The 18,377-nt window shown below is 47.3% G+C and overlaps 1 protein-coding gene across 1 annotated transcript in view; it reads left to right on the top strand.

The window, feature by feature from the left end:
* Positions 1-1,655: 1,655 nt before the first annotated feature.
* The window catches only part of FAM151A (family with sequence similarity 151 member A), a 38,991-nt gene continuing 22,269 nt past the window's right edge, over positions 1,656-18,377 (top strand). The window contains exons 1-3 of the mRNA XM_030205634.1: positions 1,656-1,818; positions 4,802-4,809; positions 13,108-13,240. Coding sequence (XP_030061494.1) covers positions 1,656-1,818; positions 4,802-4,809; positions 13,108-13,240 — 304 coding nt within the window. The remainder of the gene's footprint in view (positions 1,819-4,801; positions 4,810-13,107; positions 13,241-18,377) is intronic.

Raw genomic sequence — 18,377 nt, 5'->3', positions numbered from 1 at the left:
GGGGGGGGGGGGGGGGAACACAATCATGACCATTTTTTGTAGAAATCCCCTATGCCTATTCCCCTAAAGCCCCGCTCAAACACCCCCATCCCACAGCATACACAAACACCTAATACCCAACATTACAATTCCCATGTACCATACCCATTAAAGATCCAGAAGAAAAATAACAAGGTTAAGCATTCAGAGTGTTAAGAAAAACAGATCGAATCCTAGTACGTAAAGTATTCAAACATGGTGTCCAAATCTTGAGGAACTGTTTCTTAGCCTTGCAACCTCTGTCCTCTACTGAAACGTGTTCCATGTGTAGTAACTCGTGTAGCTGATTATACCAAAGGAGCAAAGAAGGCAGCCAAGGATGGATCCATTGAAGCAAAATGCACTTTTTTGCTATCAAACATGCTTTGCGCAAAAAGAGGCCTGACACTGTAATAACTTCCACAATAACTGTCATATTGTCCAGCAAACAGCGTTGAGGCATGGAGGGGCATAATCGAACGGGGACGACCATCTCTAAGGGCGAACATCTCAAAGACGTGCTGGCGAAGGGGCAGGGAAACCCGTATTATTGAAACAAGATCTTTCGTTTCGATAATACGGTCGGGGACGCCCAAATCTCAAATTTAGGTCGACCTTAGAGATTGTCGACCTAAATGTTGAGATGGTCGTCCCTGGTTTTCGGCCATAATGGAAACCGAGGACGCCCATCTCAGAAACCACCAAATTCAAGCCATTTGGTCGTGGGAGGAGCCAGCATTCATAGTGCACCGGTCCCCCTCACATGCCAGGACACCAACCGGGCACCCTAGGGGGCACTGCAGTGGACTTCACAATTTGCTCCCAGGTGCATAGTTCCCTTACCTTGGGTGCTGAGCCCCCCAAACCTTCCCCCTCAAAAAGAAGGGGGGGGGGGCTTTTGAGGCTGCTTTGAAGTCTTAGCCATGTTGTTTTTATCATTCCCATAATGAATGAAACTAAGCCCTTATTTGTCCTGCTTGTCTGTCATGAATAGGTTGTAAGCTCTGTTGAGCAGGGACTGTCTCAAGTTTGTGAACAGCCCTACATATGTCGAGTAGTATTAGGAGGACTAATTCCTACCCCTCTGTAAATTAGACATCTCATCTGCACTAACTTTGAGCTGGATTTTCTTTTACTTTGGAAATTATTATTTTCAGCAGTTTTTTTCCCTTTATGCTGTAACAGAGAAACAGACCCAAGAGCAGGTGAATGGGGAGTGGAATAAACTAATTTAATTTATTGGTTAGTATTAGAAGCTTGGAGGAAAAGCTTTTAGCAGTTAGTGAGTGAAGTTGCCTGTGGATATGTGATAAATGCAGATGCTACTTTGATAGTGAAGATAGTGAACTCTGAACCTGGGGGCAGGGAGCAGAGGCTCCAGGTGGGTGAGGGGCAGGAGAGCTGGTGCTGGATACTGGCTGGCTGAGACACAGGAGGAGCTTAGTGGGGGAGGAGGAAGCATTTTGTCCTGTGTGATCACGTAGTGCAATGCAGCTGCAGCTTAGTGTTCTCCCAAATCAGCTCCAGGGAAAGACTACAGTCCTCTTTCTGCCATCCCTGGGGACTTTGTTTTCATCCATCGAAGAGCTGATCTCCACTTATCTCTTGTTTTCATAGCAACTAAAGTCTTGCCATTAATGGCAGCCAGTGGAAGCTTCAAGGTGAGCCCACGTCCACGTCCTTCCTCGAAGAGGTGTTCCCTGAGTGACCTGAGGACCATGGGTGGTGTGGCCGTGTTTGTGGCTGTGTGTATCTGCGTCACTGTGGTGTGTGTCACTGCAGGCAGGAGCCCAAGCCCAGGTACAGTGCCTTATGCGTCCATCCTCCTGCCCCATCTCTGCCTTCCAATCCCCATCTGGTGCTCCCTGTGTCCATGCTAATGTCCCATCTCTGTCTTCCAATCCCTGTCTGGTGCCCCCTGCTTCCATTCTCCTGCCCCATCTCTGCCTTCCAATCCCCATCTCTTGCTCCTTGTGTCCATTCTTCTGCCCCATCTCTACCTTCCAAACCCTGTCTGCTGCCCCCTGTATCCATTCTCTTGCCCCATCTCTACCTTCCAATCCCCATCTGGTGCCCCCTGCTTCCATTCTCCTGCCCCATCTCTGCCTTCCAATCCCCATCTCTTGCTCCTTGTGTCCATTCTTCTGCCCCATCTCTACCTTCCAAACCCTGTCTGGTGCCCCCTGCATCCATTCTCTTCCCCATCTCTACCTTCCAATCCCCATCTGGTGCCCCCTGCATCCATTCTCCTGCCCCATCTCTACCCAATCCCTGTCTCGTGTCCCCTGCATCCATTGTCCTGCTCCATCTCTGCCTTCTAATCCCCATCTGATGCCCTCTGCGTTCATTCTCTGCCTTCTAATCCCTATCTGCTGCCCTCTGCATCCGTTCTCCTGCCCCATCTCTGCCTTCCAATCCCCATCTGGTGCTCCCTGTGTCCGTGCTAATGTCCCATCTCTGTCTTCCAATCCCTGTCTGGTGCCCCCTGCATCCATTCTCTTCCCCATATTTACCTTCCAATCCCCATCTGGTGCCCCCTGCATCCATTCTCCTGCCCCATCTCTACCCAATCCGTCTCATGTCCCCTGCATCCATTGTCCTGCTCCATCTCTGCCTTCTAATCCCCATCTGATGCCCTCTGCGTTCATTCTCCGCCTTCTAATCCCCATCTGCTGCCCTCTGCATCCATTCTCCTGCCCCATCTCTGCCTTCCAATCCCCATCTCGTGCTCCCTGTGTCAATGTTAATGTCCCATCTCTGTCTTCCAATCCCTGTCTGGTGCCCCCTGCATCCATTCTCTTCCCCATCTTTACCTTCCAATCCCCATCTGGTGCCCCCTGCTTTCATTCTCCTGCCCCATCTCTACCCAGTCCCTGTCTCATGTCCCCCGCATCCATTCTCCTGCCCCATCTCTGCCTTCCAATCCCCATCTCTTGCTCCTTGTGTCCATTCTTCTGCCCCATCTCTACCTTCCAAACCCTGTCTGGTGCCCCCTGTATCCATTCTCTTGCCCCATCTCTACCTTCCAATCCCCATCTGGTGCCCCCTGCTTCCATTCTCCTGCCCCATCTCTGCCTTCCAATCCCCATCTCTTGCTCCTTGTGTCCATTCTTCTGCCCCATCTCTACCTTCCAAACTCTGTCTGGTGCCCCCTGTATCCATTCTCTTCCCCATCTCTACCTTCCAATCCCCATCTGGTGCCCCCTGCATCCATTCTCCTGCCCCATCTCTACCCAATCCGTCTCATGTCCCCTGCATCCATTGTCCTGCTCCATCTCTGCCTTCTAATCCCCATCTGATGCCCTCTGCGTTCATTCTCCGCCTTCTAATCCCCATCTGCTGCCCTCTGCATCCATTCTCCTGCCCCATCTCTGCCTTCCAATCCCCATCTCTTGCTCCTTGTGTCCATTCTTCTGCCCCATCTCTACCTTCCAAACCCTGTCTGGTGCCCCCTGCATCCATTCTCTTCCCCATCTCTACCTTCCAATCCCCATCTGGTGCCCCCTGCATCCATTCTCCTGCCCCATCTCTACCCAATCCCTGTCTCGTGTCCCCTGCATCCATTCTCCTGCCCCATCTCTGCCTTCTGGTACCTTTGTCAGCAACTTTCAGACATTGGCAGAGCCTGATTTAGAAATGTATTTATTTATTAGGATTTAGTTACCACCTTTTAAAAGGAATTTTCTCGAGGCTATGTGCAGCAAGAATAAGTTAAATATAAATAACAGACAATTACGACAGTAAATATATTCTAGTAATAATACAAAGTATGGCATAGCATGCTACAAATTGCCCTGTGCTGATCACATGCTCCAGAGTAAAGGCTGAAGACCAAGTAAAGCTCTGAGCACTTGTCTAACCCCCTTTTCAGTTTACCCTGTATGGATTTTTCTCCTTTGGCGAAAATGATTCATTAAAGCTCTTGAAAACGTTCTGTGCAGAAGTCTGCAGAGAGAGGTCTCCGAGGCAGCTCCACCCCAGTCAAAGAGTTAACATTAGCATGCAATGGTCCAGAATGATAACATAGGCAGCCGAGACCCCTCGGGCTTAATGGTGTATGTGATAGCAAATAACAACACAAGTCAAGTATTTTCTTAAATGGCATAACTTGGCCGCAGCTTTATTTTAATTACAAACATCGTAACCCTGGGTATACCCAAGCCAATCAACCTTCAGGCTTACTTGCCAACCCAGTCCGCCGCTATTAGCAAGACTGATCGACTAAATACATAGCTCCCCGCCGCACAGCAAGGGAGCTCAACCGTAAGCGCAGCTATCCCGGCTGCTTGGCTTACTCCTTCAGGCTTGGGTACCCCGCCAAAGCTGCGACATAATACACATTCCATATGCTTCCCTGTCACTTTCTTTTGGGGAAGGGGGGGCTGGGTGCAGTCTGATGCCCGGGCGTCGGAAGAGGACGTCTGGGCTTCCTCACTGGGGTTAAATACTCTCCCCTATTCCCACCCATCCCAGTGGGGCGCCGTCGCTCGGTGGGAAGAATTCCCGCTGGACCTTCTCTTCTCGGCACCCTGCTGGGGACCCTCGCGCATGCTCCCTTCATGGCACTGCGCCATGTTAGGATCGGCTCCGTGCACCCCGATGGGGGCACTACGCCTTACTTAATCCTGATAGCCTGAGGTGCTTTGCATTATAACTTGTATTTTGGAATATTTTAAAGCTATGTGTGGGAAAAGTGAACGAGGCTTGTTGTGTGCTTTTTCAGGGAAGCTTCCCTCAAATCCTCAAGCACTGAACGTGTCCTGAATTACATAAGAGATTGAAGATACTAGTGTTCAGTGCATTTCTTTCCTGTTTTGAAACAAACATAGATAGTGCAGGCTGGCTCTTGGGATGTGCAGGGCTCATTCAGCAAACCAACCCCAGAAGCAAAACCAGCATTGAGCTGTGTCTCCATGCAATCTATAAATCGGTGCCTTCCTTCACAGCCCACTCTTTTGCATATATTAGCAAAACACCTTCTCACCAGGGAGATTGGGTGCCAGCACCAAAGCAGGTTCATGTCGCTCGCAAGAGGAGAGATAAAAGTGAAGGAGGCTTCAGGTCCCGGTCATGCTTATTTCACTCACTCACTGTGCTGCGCTGACCCCGCCCAGAAGACAGGTTTGAGGATAGATAGATAGATAGATGCATATCTGGGATTAATATTATTATTGCACAGAATTTCCCTGAGTTCAATGTGTTTCCCAGATATATTTTTTAATATCCGAGTTAGTAGCTAAGAAAAAAGTTAGCCCTAAGGTCAGAAGGAAAGGGGGTAGGAGCTTTCTCTTCAGAGTGATTGTGATTCACCACACTAAGCAAAAAGTAACGTGATTTATTTTGTCAAATGTTAATGGTATCATTTTACTGAAGCTTTTGTGATGCGCTGAGGACTTTGGCGACAAGGTGAAAGTCCAGAATGTTATCAAGACAGAAGAGCTAAGGAAGGGCAAACGAACAAAGCAAAGTTAGCCTGAGGTTTCCGAAGGTTATCAGCAATGGCTAGGATAAGATATGTTTATTTATTTATTTTTTTTATTTTATTTGTTACATTTGTATCCCTCATTTCCCCACCTATTTGTAGGCTCAATGTGGCTTACATAGTACCGGAGAGGTGTTTGCAGACTCTGGTGAGAACAAATACAAAGTGATGTTGTGGTAAGATAAAGTACATGTGGCACAGCCATACTAGGGAATCGTACAACATACATACATAGTAGATGACGGCAGAAAAAGACCTGCACGGTCCATCCAGTCTGCCCAACGAAAGAGTTGTGTTATGTCCAGGGGCGTATCTGCGTGGGACCACAGGGGCCTGGGCCCCCTAGATTTGGCCCTGGACCCCCCTACCGCCAACGCCTTCGACCCCCCTCCCGCCGCCAACCCTCCCCCGCCGCCTCTGGTACCTTTGCTGGCGCCGCCAGCTGAACAAGTCCTGTTCTCCGGCGCGGATCTGCAAGGGCAGGCCTCACAGAAGCCCGCCCTTGCAGATCAGCAACGCGGCCGCGCGCTTCTGTTTCTGTGACGACGTGACATCCACAAGGTCCTTTCCGCCAAAGTCTGGCCTGATCTAGTCCGGTCCAGGTCAGCGGCCGTCCGACTCCACAATTCTTCCCACTGCCGCCCTGTTGCTCACCGCCTCATCGTGCCTGACTGCCGCCCTGGCTGGCTGCTCACCGTGACCCGCCTCGTGCCTCACAACTTCGGGTTCGCGAACTTCGCACCAACCAGTTACCACTCACCAGAGGAGGAGGACTGGAGCACTGAAGAGTCCACCACTGACCAGAGCCACCATCCGTTGCCTAGCCTGCCTATCACTGCAGCAGGACCAGTAGTCCTCCAGGCTCCACGCTGCCCTGCCTGCTGTCCACTCCAGAGTCCAGAATGAGAATCCAGACTCTCCAGGTTAAAAAAAACAAACCCCAAAACAAAACAAAAAACTTTGGGGACACTGGTGAAGTGATGCTGGGTTGGGCTGGTGTTGTGTGGGTTGTGGAACTATGGGAACTGCAGAGTTAACTCGATGCTGGGTGATGTGGGGTTAGTGCCCCCCCCCCATTTTAACTCTGGCCCCCTCAAAATGTCAGGTCTAGATACGCCCCTGGTTATGTCCATTACGTACTTTAGTTTTGTTGTGTTCAGTATCTCCGGTGATCTTCTCAATCTGTAATAGCCTTATTTTATATTACACTGTCATTTCCATTCACTTTCCCTTCTCCTCCTGACCCCCTGGCACTGAACACCTTGGGGCTGTGGTGGGTGCCCTGCCCTGGCAGCACAACGTTTTGTGGTCGCTGTGTGTTTATAGGAGCCGGCTCTGTGGGTGAAAGTGGGAGCTGAGCACCCCCCAGTATTCAGCAAGCTCCTTCATTGTGTCCAGGGAGGGGTCATTTGTGTAATTTATATTGTGCTTGCCAATGGCACCTCCATTCATTTTGACGTTATATGGGATTAGCAACATATTTTTGACTAGAGTGGAGGAGTGGCCTAGTGGTTAGTGCAGTGGAGCATCAAACATTGCTACTATTTGAGATTCTACATGGAATGTTGCTATTATTGGTGATTCTACATGATATGTTGCTGAGTGGAGGAGTGGCCTAGTGGTTAGAGCACCGGTCTTGCAATCCAGAGGTGGCCGGTTCAAATCCCACTGCTGCTCCTGGTGATCTTGGGCAAGTCACTTAACCCTCCATTGCCTCAGGTACAAACCTTAGATTGTGAGCCCTCCTGGGACAGAGAAATATCCAGAGTACCTGAATGTAACCCACCTTGAGCTACTACTGAAAAAGGTGTGAGCAAAATCTAAATAAATAAATAGCTACTTCTAGGAGCAGTCAGAACAAAATCAGCAAAAGAAGGCATTTATCAGAAAATACAGTGTAACTGTATCATAACAGCATTCTCCTGTGTGTGCTTTGTATGTGTTGTGAATCTTGTGTGTATTATCTGGCCTATTACTGAATTGCTTTTCTGATTTCTACTTTTGAATTGTAAACTGCTGTGACCTGTGTTCAAGATAAGATAAGGTATATCAAGCTCTGAGATAAACAAAACAAAAAAAAACCCAACAAGAAACATTCCAGTGATAGTCTGAAGAGGGACTGGAGAGATGGTTGGGTGATCACAAGGTGACAGGCAGTAGAATTTTATAGTTGATAAGTGATAGGAAACCCAGATCTGTGTTATCTTCTTTATGCTTGGGACTGCTTTTTAAAGTTTCCTTTGAGTTTACTGATCATAAGGTCATTGATGCAGTGCACTGGTACCTAAAGGTGCTTAAAACATAACATAAGAATTGTCATACTGGATCAGACCGATGGTCCATCTAGCCTAGTATCCTGTTTCTAACAGTGCCCAATCCAGGTCACAAGTACCTAGCAGAATCCTAAAGACTCGCAAGATTCTGGAATCCAAAAGAGCAGTAGCATACCAAGGGGGGGGGGGCGGTGGGGGCGGTCTGCCCCGGGTGCACGCCACTGGGGGGGTGCCGCGCGCCTGTCGGATCTTCGTTTTCATGCTCCCTTTTTCCCGGAACAGGTTACTTCCTGTTCCGGGGCAGAGGGAGCATGAAACGAAGAGCCGGCAGGCGCGAGGCACCCCCCCCCCCCTCCAGCAGCGTGCACCCGGGGGGGGGGGGTTCTTTCGCCGGGGGATCGGGGGTTCTTTCACCGGGGGGGGGGGCGTCGCGCTGTTCCGGGGGGGGTGTTAGCCCCCCTAGGAACGCCACTGCCAAAGAGTAGCAATATTCCATATGGAACCCCAAAGAGTAACAAGAATCCATATGGAATCCCAAAGAGTAGCAATATTTATTTGTTGCATTTGTATCCCACATTTTCCCACCTATTTGCAGGCTCAATGTGGCTTACATTGTACCATTATGGCAATCACCATTTCTGGATTAAGAAATACAGAGTGATATTGCAGTATGGTTCGTATATGACAGAGTAAATTAAGCAGTCAAGTTTTAAAGATTGTTTTCCGGAGTGAGAAGTCAAGTGGTAATGCACATATGGAACCCCAATCCTAAAGACTAGCAAGATTCTGGAATCCCAAAGAGTAGCAATATCCCATATGGAACCCCAAAGAGTAACAAGAATCCATATGGAATCCCAAAGAGTAGCAACATTCCATACAGAACTCCAACGAGAGTAGCAAGATTCCATGCTACAGATCCCAGGGACAGCGGTGCCATCCCCCATGTCTATCTTCTGATCTTCTGTTATTGATTCTTGCCTTCAATATATGGCCTCTGTCAAATGGTTTGCTTTGAATGATATGGACCAAATCCAGTATGTGTGGAGATTGCCACCACACTGGATCACCCCAAACAATAGCAAACGCTATTGAAACCAATAATAGTAAAAAGCTTATTAGAAATAATGGACTGCCCATGCATGGCCCAACTGTGAAAAGTACCTTAAAAGGAGGACAAAATATTATATATTTTTTTTTACTTATTTGACATCTTTTTAATTTATTTGAAAGTTTCCCATATGTAAATATAAATATCATGTAATAATAATTGAATATCACTAAAAACATTATTGTAGCTGGTAGAGAACAGCAGTTATAACCTCTGTATTTTGTGCTCATTTTTCTACACTGTTCTATGCAATACAGATGGCCAAGTTTCAGTGAGGATATTCTGTTTCTTGGGTTCATCTTAACTGTTGTAATCTGCCTTGGGAAACCTGGAGGGGCATAATTGAACGAAAACGTCTATCTCCATGGGCGTTTATCTCCGAGAACGGGTCCGTGAAGGGGCGGACCGAACCGTATTTTCGAAAAAAATAGACGTCCATGTTTTATTCGACAATTTGTGAGCTGGGCGTTTTTGTTTTTCAGTGATGATGGAAAATGAAAGCGCCCAGCTCAAAAACGAATAAATCCAAGGCATTTGTTCATGGGAGGGGCCAGGATTCGTAGTGCACTGGTCCCCCTCACATGCCAGGACACCAACCGGGGGGCACTTTTACAAAAACCAAAAAAAAGGTAAAAGTGCTCCCAGGTGCATAGCACCCTTCCCTTGTGTGTTGAGCCCCCCAAATCCCCCTCAAAACCCACTGCCCACAAGTCTACACCATTACTATAGCCCTAAGGGGTGAAGGGGGGCACCTACATGTGGGTACAGTGGGTTTTGGGGGGGTTGGACGACTAAGCATTAAGCAGCACAATTGTAACAGGTAGGGGGGGGATGGGCCTGGGTCCCACCTGCCTGAGTCCACTGCACCCCCTAACAACTGCTCCAGGGACCTGCATACTGCTGCCAGGGAGGTGGGTATGACATTTGAGGGTGAAAATAAAAAGTTGTGAAACATCATGTTTTGTGGTGGGAGGGGGTTAGTGACCACTGGGGGAGTCAGGGGAGGTCATCCCCGATTCCCTCTGGTGGTAATCTGGTCATTTAGGGCACTTTTTGGGGCCTTATTCGTGAAAAAACAGGGTCCAGGAAACATGCCCTAAATTCTAGCTACAAACGTATACTTTTTTTCCATTATCGGCGAAAGGCGCCCATCTCTCCTTGGCCAATAACCACGCCCCAGTTCCACCTTCGCCACGCCTCCGTCAACTTTGTACGCTTCCGCGATGGAGTGCAGTTGAAAACGTCCAAAATCGGCTTTCCATTATACCGATTTATTCGTTTTTGTGAGATAAACGTCTATCTCCCGATTTGGGTCGAAATCTAGGCGTTTTTCTCTTTCAATTATAAGGTGGCTGGTGTTATAAAGATGGAATATACTGAAATTAAAGGGAAGTAGAATTAAATGCTCCTTTCATTGGGCCCATGGAATTTTATTTTTTGTTACATTTGTACCCCGCACTTTCCCACTCATGGCAGGCTCAATGAGGCTTACATGGGGCAATGGAGGGTTAAGTGACTTGCCCAGATTCCCTGTATCTGAGGTGGGAATCAAACTCAGTTCTTCAGGACCAAAGTCCACCACCCTAACCACCAGGCCACTCCTCCAATGTTGCTACTATTTGAGCTATTCCACTAGCAACATTCCATGTAGAAGTCGGCCCTTGCAGATCACCAATTGTGGCCCGCGCAGGCTTCTGCTAGTGGAATAGCCAAATTCCATGTAGAATCTCCAATAGTAGCAACATTCCATGTAGAATTCAGTAGTATCTATTTTAGTTTTGTTACATTTGTACCTCTGCACTTTCCCACTCATGGCAGGGCTCAATGTGGGGCTACATGGGGCAATGGAGGGTTAAGTGACCTTGCCCAGAGTCACAAGGAATCAAACTCTGTTCCCCAGGACCAAAGTCCAACACTCTAACCACTAGGCCACTCCTCTCATGCCTGCATCTGTTTGTAGAAGTTTACCTTTTAGATCACAAATGGATTATCTGGTTCAGGACAAGTGTGTTTTATAAGTCAAATAAAATAAATATTTATTTCATGCAGATCTCTATGTTTAAACATAACTAAATGAGCTATAAGCCCCTAATGCAGTCAATTGCAGGTCACCCTGTAGTGATGCTATCAATTGTGTTCAATAAAAAAAGAAAGTGCATATCTGTTTTATTTCTTCAGTGTTGCAGTACTTGCTGTGTTTCAAGTTTGGTGTTCATATCTCCAGTTTTCTAATTTCTGAATCCCTTGTTCTGTATCTGGTGAAGGCCTGTCTGGTTTTTTTTTTTGTGTGAAAAAAAGTCTTTTAAAGTTGTTTCATATATGGCAGCAGTGGTGGGTGGGGAGATTGGGAGGGGGGGGGGGGGCTCCTTAATTTCTGCCCTGAGACCCAATCTGCTTAAAACCAGCCCTGACACATTCAGGAGTGGACCTCTTGTGTTCCAGTCTTAACTTGGTGGATGTTCTGGTGTGTGTTACACCCAGGTGAACTGACTTTAATCATATATCCAGTCTCATTTAACTGAGAGGCATCTGGATGGATTTTTGCTTGCTTTCTGACAGTGCGTTTTGTGCAAGTTTCTGGTACTGATATATGCATTGTGGCATGTCAAATCACGCCCAGATGATAATGGTCTCATAAGGTATCGCTAGCGGTGAGCGTCTTCTTTGTGACGCATGACCCAGGTCCATATGAAAATGATTCTTTTCATACTTTCTTAGCTAAGAAATGGGATGAATTTTGGATTCCCAATCAACGGCATTCATACACCCGGGGTGTTGTTCTGGGAGATGGGAAGGCAGTATTGCGGGGTGAGACTATCTCCTACCTGAAGTTAGGTATAGGAAACCGAACCAGCAAATTTTACTTTTGCATTCCCAGTTGCAGGCAGTGCAGTGTGATCTCACATGAGATTTGACACAGGAAAATCAAGCTCAATATTTCAAATACATTGTATCCTCAATACACTTATACATCAACACACGCTTAATACCCTCCATCATGGCCATCATCATTTTTTAAGGTATGGAAATAGGAAGGCTGCTTACTTAGCTCGTTTAGTGCACAATTTTTCTGGCCCTCGTTTTGTGCCTGTTCTTCACAATGCTTGTGGAGAGCGCTTGGCGGGAAACCAGGCCATTAATTAAATCTTTTGCAATTATTTTAAAACCTTGTACCCGGCACCTGATTTAGATTCTTGTGATTTTGCAACATTCTTTGCAGATCTGCATCTGCCCACCCCTCTCCTCTGAGGATTTGGGGATACTTAATGCACTCCTGGACCCTGGGGAAGTGCACATTGTATTTAAGACCTCAGCATGCTGCAAAACTCCAGGTCCAGATGGTTTTCCATTGGATTTTTATAAGATTCTAGGGCATAGAGTAATCCCCATGCTCCTGGCAGTGTACAAGAAAGCCCATGAGAATAACCAGTTTCCCCCTTCCATGAACAGGGCACTCATAGTTACAATTCCTAAGACAGGAAATGATCCCTAAAGCCACTAGTTCATTTTGGCCCATATTGCTATTGAATGTGGACATAAAGATATATGCTAAAATTTTGGCCAGTAGGCTTAGCAATATTCTACCGTGCTTGGTGGCTCCTCATAAAATTGACTTTGTGAAAGGGCGTAATGCAGTAACTAATGTAAAACGCTTATTATGCGCTATGGAGGTGGCTAAATGTAAAGAGTTCGGGGCCATCTTGGTGAGCTTTGATAATGAAAAAGCTTCTGATGCAATCTCTTGGCCATATATTTGGGAAGTCCTGCCTCACTTTGGCTTTCAGGGCCCCATTTTAGAATGGATTCAATTGCTGTATGTCGATTCTTGGTTGCAAGTTTTGGTTACTAGACTAAATGGGGGGGGGGGGGGAGTAGAGATGTTGAACCTATGGGGGGGAGGGGGCACCAGAAGTGATGTGATGGGGGGGGGGGAGTGCCACCAAAGCTAGTTGGTTCAGGGCCCCACTTTCTCTTGAGCTGGCCCTGCCAATATATTTCAGTTTATCCCTGTTACCACTTTACCACACACACACACACAACCTCAAACTAATCCTAAACAGTTCCTGTTGTCTCATTTCCCAAGTTCTGAGACCCTCCAGAGGTTGAGTTCATAAGAAAACCTTGCAGAATGACTCTGTAACCTGCTCTTCTCTTTAACGTTACCCATTATGGTTTCTCCAAACTTCTTTCTTCTCTTTTTTACAGTTCCAATCTCCCAATCAAAGCCATCATTTAGGACCGATGGGGACATGTTAGAGTACCTGATGGATATAAGTCAAATCAACCGAAGCGATGGGTTACTAGTCACCTGGTACCATCGTGCAAACAAGAAGAGCGAACTGACTGAAGCCATGCAGAGTAAGCACAAATTCCCTTCTCTACTTTCAGCCGCTCCCTGATGTGTAATGGGATGTTCATAGCGGAAACCAGGGCCCGCCGAGGGGGGGGGGGGCAGGGGAGACAAAATTTCCCGGGCCCAGGACTCCAAAGAGGGCCCGGCGCCAGGGTCTCTCGCCCTCTCCTGCCTCCCAAGCCTCCGATGCCACAGTCCCCAGTCTCCCACCTACCTTCCCTCAGCTCCTTCTGTCTGTCATTCGACCCCCTTCCATTTGAAAAAATAAATCTCGAAATCGGCAGCGCAGTGACTTCTGTATGAAAGTGGCAGATCGCCTCAGACTGGGCCTTCCCTCACTGTGTCCTGCACTCCTCTGATGGTAACTCCTATTTCCGCGAGGGCAGGACACAGTGAGGAAAGGTCTGCCCGAGGCGACCTGAAGCTTTCACATAGAAGACGCTGTCGATTTTGAGATTTTTTTTTTTAATGAAGGGGGTTGAATGGCAGACAAAAGGGAACTGAGGGAAGGTAGGTAGAGACTGGGGACTGCGGCGCTGGCGGTCTGGGAGTAGGAGCGAGAGAGGCGACAGCAGCAGTGGCAATTGGGGGGAGGCGGGGCAGCGGTGATCCTTGGGGAGGGGCTGGGGGCGGCCTTGCCCCGGGCCCGGCTCAGTCTCTTGGCGGCCCTGGCGGAAACCTTTGGGGAGGTGGGGTTTGGAGTGAGAGAGAGGAAGGGAGAGCGTTATTTATTTATTTATTGCATTTGTATCCCACATTTTCCCACCTCTTCGCAGGCTCAATGTGGCTCACAATACATCATGGATAGTGGAAATATAATAGAAAAATAGGCATTTAGTGTTACAGAAAATGTTTGGTAACATGATAATGATAAGACATAATAGTATGACAAGCAGATATTATAAGACATTTCTAACTACGTGTGGAGATTTATGTATATAAAGTGTATGCCGGCTGTAAAGAGCAAATAATCAAGAAACTTCAGACAGCCCAGAACACTGCAGCTAGACTCATATTTGGCAAAACAAAATATGAAAGTGCCAAGCCCCTACGAGAAAAACTACACTGGCTCCCACTCAAAGAATGCATCACGTTCAAAATTTGCTCCCTAGTTCACAAAATCATCCACTCCACTTGGAGTGGAGGATGGCCTAGTGGTCAGGGTGGTAGACTTTGGTCCTGAGGAACTGAATTCAATTCCCACTTCAGGCACAGGCAGCTCCTTGTGACTCTGGGCAAGTCACTTAACCCTCCATTGCCCCATGTAAGCCGCATTGAGCCTGCCATGAGTGGAAAGCGCGGGGTACAAATGTAACAATAAAATATATTCACATTGGTTGATCTTTGTGGTAAGCCTTACTGAAGAGATAGGTCTGCAGAAGTTTGTTAGTTCATAGATCATTTTTAAGTTGTGCGGCAGTGCGTTCCATCACTGTGTGCTTAAGCAGGTGAAGTTTGACGCATGCATTACTTTGTATTTTAGACCTTTGCAGTTAGGGAAGTGCAGATCAAGGAATGTGCGGGATGATCTTTTGGCATTCCTAGGTGGTACTACTACTACTACTATTTAGCATTTCTATAGCGCTACAAGGCGTACGCAGCGCTGCGCAAACATAGAAGAAAGACAGTCCCTGCTCAAAGAGCTTACAATCTAATAGACAAAAATAAAGTAAGCAAATCAAATCAACTAATGTGTACAGGAAGGAGAGAGAAGGGTAGGTGGAGGCGAGTGGTTACAAGTGGTTACGAGTCTACTACTACTACTACTATTTAGCATTTCTATAGCGCTACAAGGCATACGCAGCGCTGCACAAACATAGAAGAAAGACAGTCCCTGCTCAAAGAGCTTACAATCTAATAGACAAAAAATAAAGTAAGCAAATCAAATCAATTAATGTGTGCAGGAAGGAGGAGAGGAGGTTACAAGTGGTTACAAGTAGTTACGAGTCAAAAGTAATGTTAAAGAGGTGGGCTTTCAGTCTAGATTTAAAGGTGGCCAAGGATGGGGCAAGACGTAGGGGCTCAGGAAGTTTATTCCAGGAATAGGGTGCAGTGAGACAGAAGGCGTGAAGTCTGGAGTTGGCAGTAGTGGAGAAGGGAACAGATAAGAAGGATTTATCCATGGAGCGGAGTGCACGGGAAGGGGTGTAGGGAAGGACGAGTGTGGAGAGATACTGGGGAGCAGCAGAGTGAGTACATTTATAGGTTAGTAGAAGAAGTTTGAACAGGATGCGAAAACGGATAGGGAGCCAGTGAAGAGACTTGAGGAGAGGGGTAGTATGAGTAAAGCGACCCTGGCGGAAGACGAGACGGGCAGCAGAGTTTAAACCGATTGGGGAGGGGAGAGGTGACTAAGTGGGAGGCCAGCAAGAAGCAGATTGCAGTAGTCTAAACAAGAGGTGACAAGGGTAAGTCTATCAGGTCTGACATGTAGGCTGGTGCATCTCCATGAATGATTTTGTGAACTAGGGAGCAAATTTTGAACGTGATGCATTCTTTGAGTGGGAGCCAGTGTAGTTTTTCTCGTAGGGGCTTGGCACTTTCATATTTTGTTTTGCCGAATATGAGTCTAGCTGCAGTGTTCTGGGCTGTCTGAAGTTTCTTGATTATTTGCTCTTTACAACCGGCGTAGAGTGCGTTGCAGTAATCTAGATGACTGAGCACCATTGATTGTACCAGGTTACGGAAAACATTCCTTGGGAAGAAAGGTCTTACTCTTTTAATTTCCACATTGAGTGGAACATCTTCTTGGTTGTGTTTTTCGCATGGCGTTTGAGTGTTAGGTGTCGATCGATGGTAACTCCAAGAATATTTAGGGTGTCTGAAATAGGAAGGTTCAGATTTGGTGTGTTAATGGCTGTGAATTTGTTCTTATAGTGGAGAGCACAGATTACTAACCGATTCCATTTCCTAAAAAATAAACACAGAAAAGGACCAAATCAGGTCAGAATGAGGACTTTCCTGAGAAAAATGAAGCCAGCTGTTAGAACTATTTTCTGTTGTCAAAAGATCATTTATAAGAGGAAAGAAAACAGTTATAGAAAGGGATCCTCAGAAGCCAGAGTTCTGGCTATGTTCCAGTTAACTTTCTGGAGGAGGGGGGGGGGGGGGGGGGGGTCAATGTTCAACATGGTTTAAGCGGACAGAAGAGGTTCCTGCCAGCTTAGCATCCTGGTGGACGACATTTCAGCAGCATTTTTCCGGGTAGAACCACTCAATATCCAATGATGACCTTCATGACACTGCTTGGTTAGTGTCGGGGCAGTCTGTGAGCAAAGTGGGGAAGGAGCACTGGCCATAATAAGTGCTGGTGCTCATATAGCCAAGTAGGCAGATAGAAGAGCAGTAAAGGCAGTCCTATGTTTGCCTGCTTAGCAACGTGAGCTTACCGCTGGCTGTACAGGAAGTACCACTGGGCTACCACAGCAGCCTGGTGATACTTCCCACTCCTAGCGCACTGTCATTTCCGGGCTACAAAATGTATTTATTTTTGTAGCGCCGGAGTGTACCTGGCGGTAATCGGGCAATGCCTCGTGCTGTCCCCGCTGGGTTAATGCGGGAGCCCTTACCACCACCTCAATGGGTGGCGGTAAGGGCTCCCTCCCCAAAAATGGCCACGCGGCAAGTGCTTTACTTGCTGCATGGCCATTTCCTGTAGGAAAGCGAAACTTCCTTTTTACCAGCTGAGGTTAAAGCGGGGCCTGATGCCAGCGCTGGCCCTCTTTTGCAGCAGCTTGATAAAAGGGGCCCTTAGTGTAGGCATTTAGAACCCAATTGCAGTGGATTAGCGAGGGCGGCTGCCACCCGGGGCGGTTCGCCGCTGCGCACCCCCCCCAGGTGCAGCAGATAGAATAATCTATCTTCAATCCAATTTGAAGTGGAGTCAGATTAATGTTTTTTGAGATAGTAGATCCAAGATTTGGTTTTTGAAGTAGTTTACCCTGCTGTTTTTCCAAATCTGGTGGAGCCGATGATGAGGTGTCTGTTAAGGGTTGCTATAAAAGTTATTGAACTTTCCCTGGACAGATTTATTCTTCCAATTTGACCTGACTCCAATTGGTTTTAAGTAAACATTTTTTAGATTATGCTTTATTGTTAGTTTGCTGTCCATTTTTTAAATTTCTTATTTAAAAAATGTTTACCTCAATATTGGGTCCTAGACCACTTATCAACCTTTGGCACTGGAGGAATATGTTCCATTACTTTATGGTGATGGAATCTCAGGATGTTTGCCTAACAATTAAGCATAAGAAATGATTTTGGACAATTTGGGGAATTTATATGCAATCTTTACCATCATGAGCACGTTGCTTAATACTTAATGAGCTGGATTTATAACTGGTGACACTATACTACCACACTGATGCTGCCTTTATAATGTTACAGCAAGGGGAAGGGAGCTGGGGGTGGAGATGCTAGGGGGGGTTGTTGTTTTGGTTATCTGGTGGAGAGTTATAAGAGCACAGGATCTCCATGATTGGTGGATTTGTCGAGATTTACCGTGTTACTATTGATTGTTATGAAGTTCCAGGGGCAGTGGGAGGGAGTTTGAGGGGTTAATTTTGTCAAAATGTGTACCAGACTTGCTTTGTACTTTAAATGCTTGGGATGGGAGTTGCTCTTTAAACATATCCTATATAATAATTTGTACCTCAACGTTCTCAGGCTGACTGGCTGGCTGGCTGGGTTCGTAACATCTTGCTGACGTCATCTCGCCTCCAGCGTTCCATTCTCTCTCACAGTCCCGCCCTCGAAATGACATCAGAGGAGGGCGGGACACTGAGAGGGAAGGGAATGCTGGAGGCGACAAACCCAGACAGACAGCCAGAGGACAGGAGGACGGGACACTAAGAGGGAAGGCAACAGAACGCTGGTGGAGGGCAGAGGAGAATCGCTGGACATGGATGGGATGGGAGGGCAGGGCAGATGCGAATGGACGGACATGGATGGAATGGGAGGGCAGGGCAGAGGTGAATGGACGGACATGGATGGGATGGAAGGTGAGGGGAGAATCACGGGACATGGAGGGGAGGGCAGAGGAGAACCGTTGGATGACATGGATGGGATGGGAGGACGAGGCAGAGGCGAGTGGATGGACATGGAGGGGATGGGAGAATCGCTGGACATTGAGGGATAGCCTTG

Source organism: Microcaecilia unicolor, chromosome 6 (genome assembly GCF_901765095.1).
Source record: "Microcaecilia unicolor chromosome 6, aMicUni1.1, whole genome shotgun sequence".
Taxonomy (NCBI): domain Eukaryota; kingdom Metazoa; phylum Chordata; class Amphibia; order Gymnophiona; family Siphonopidae; genus Microcaecilia; species Microcaecilia unicolor.
Note: the sequence above shows the minus strand (reverse complement) of the source record. Positions and strands in the feature narration are given on the sequence as shown.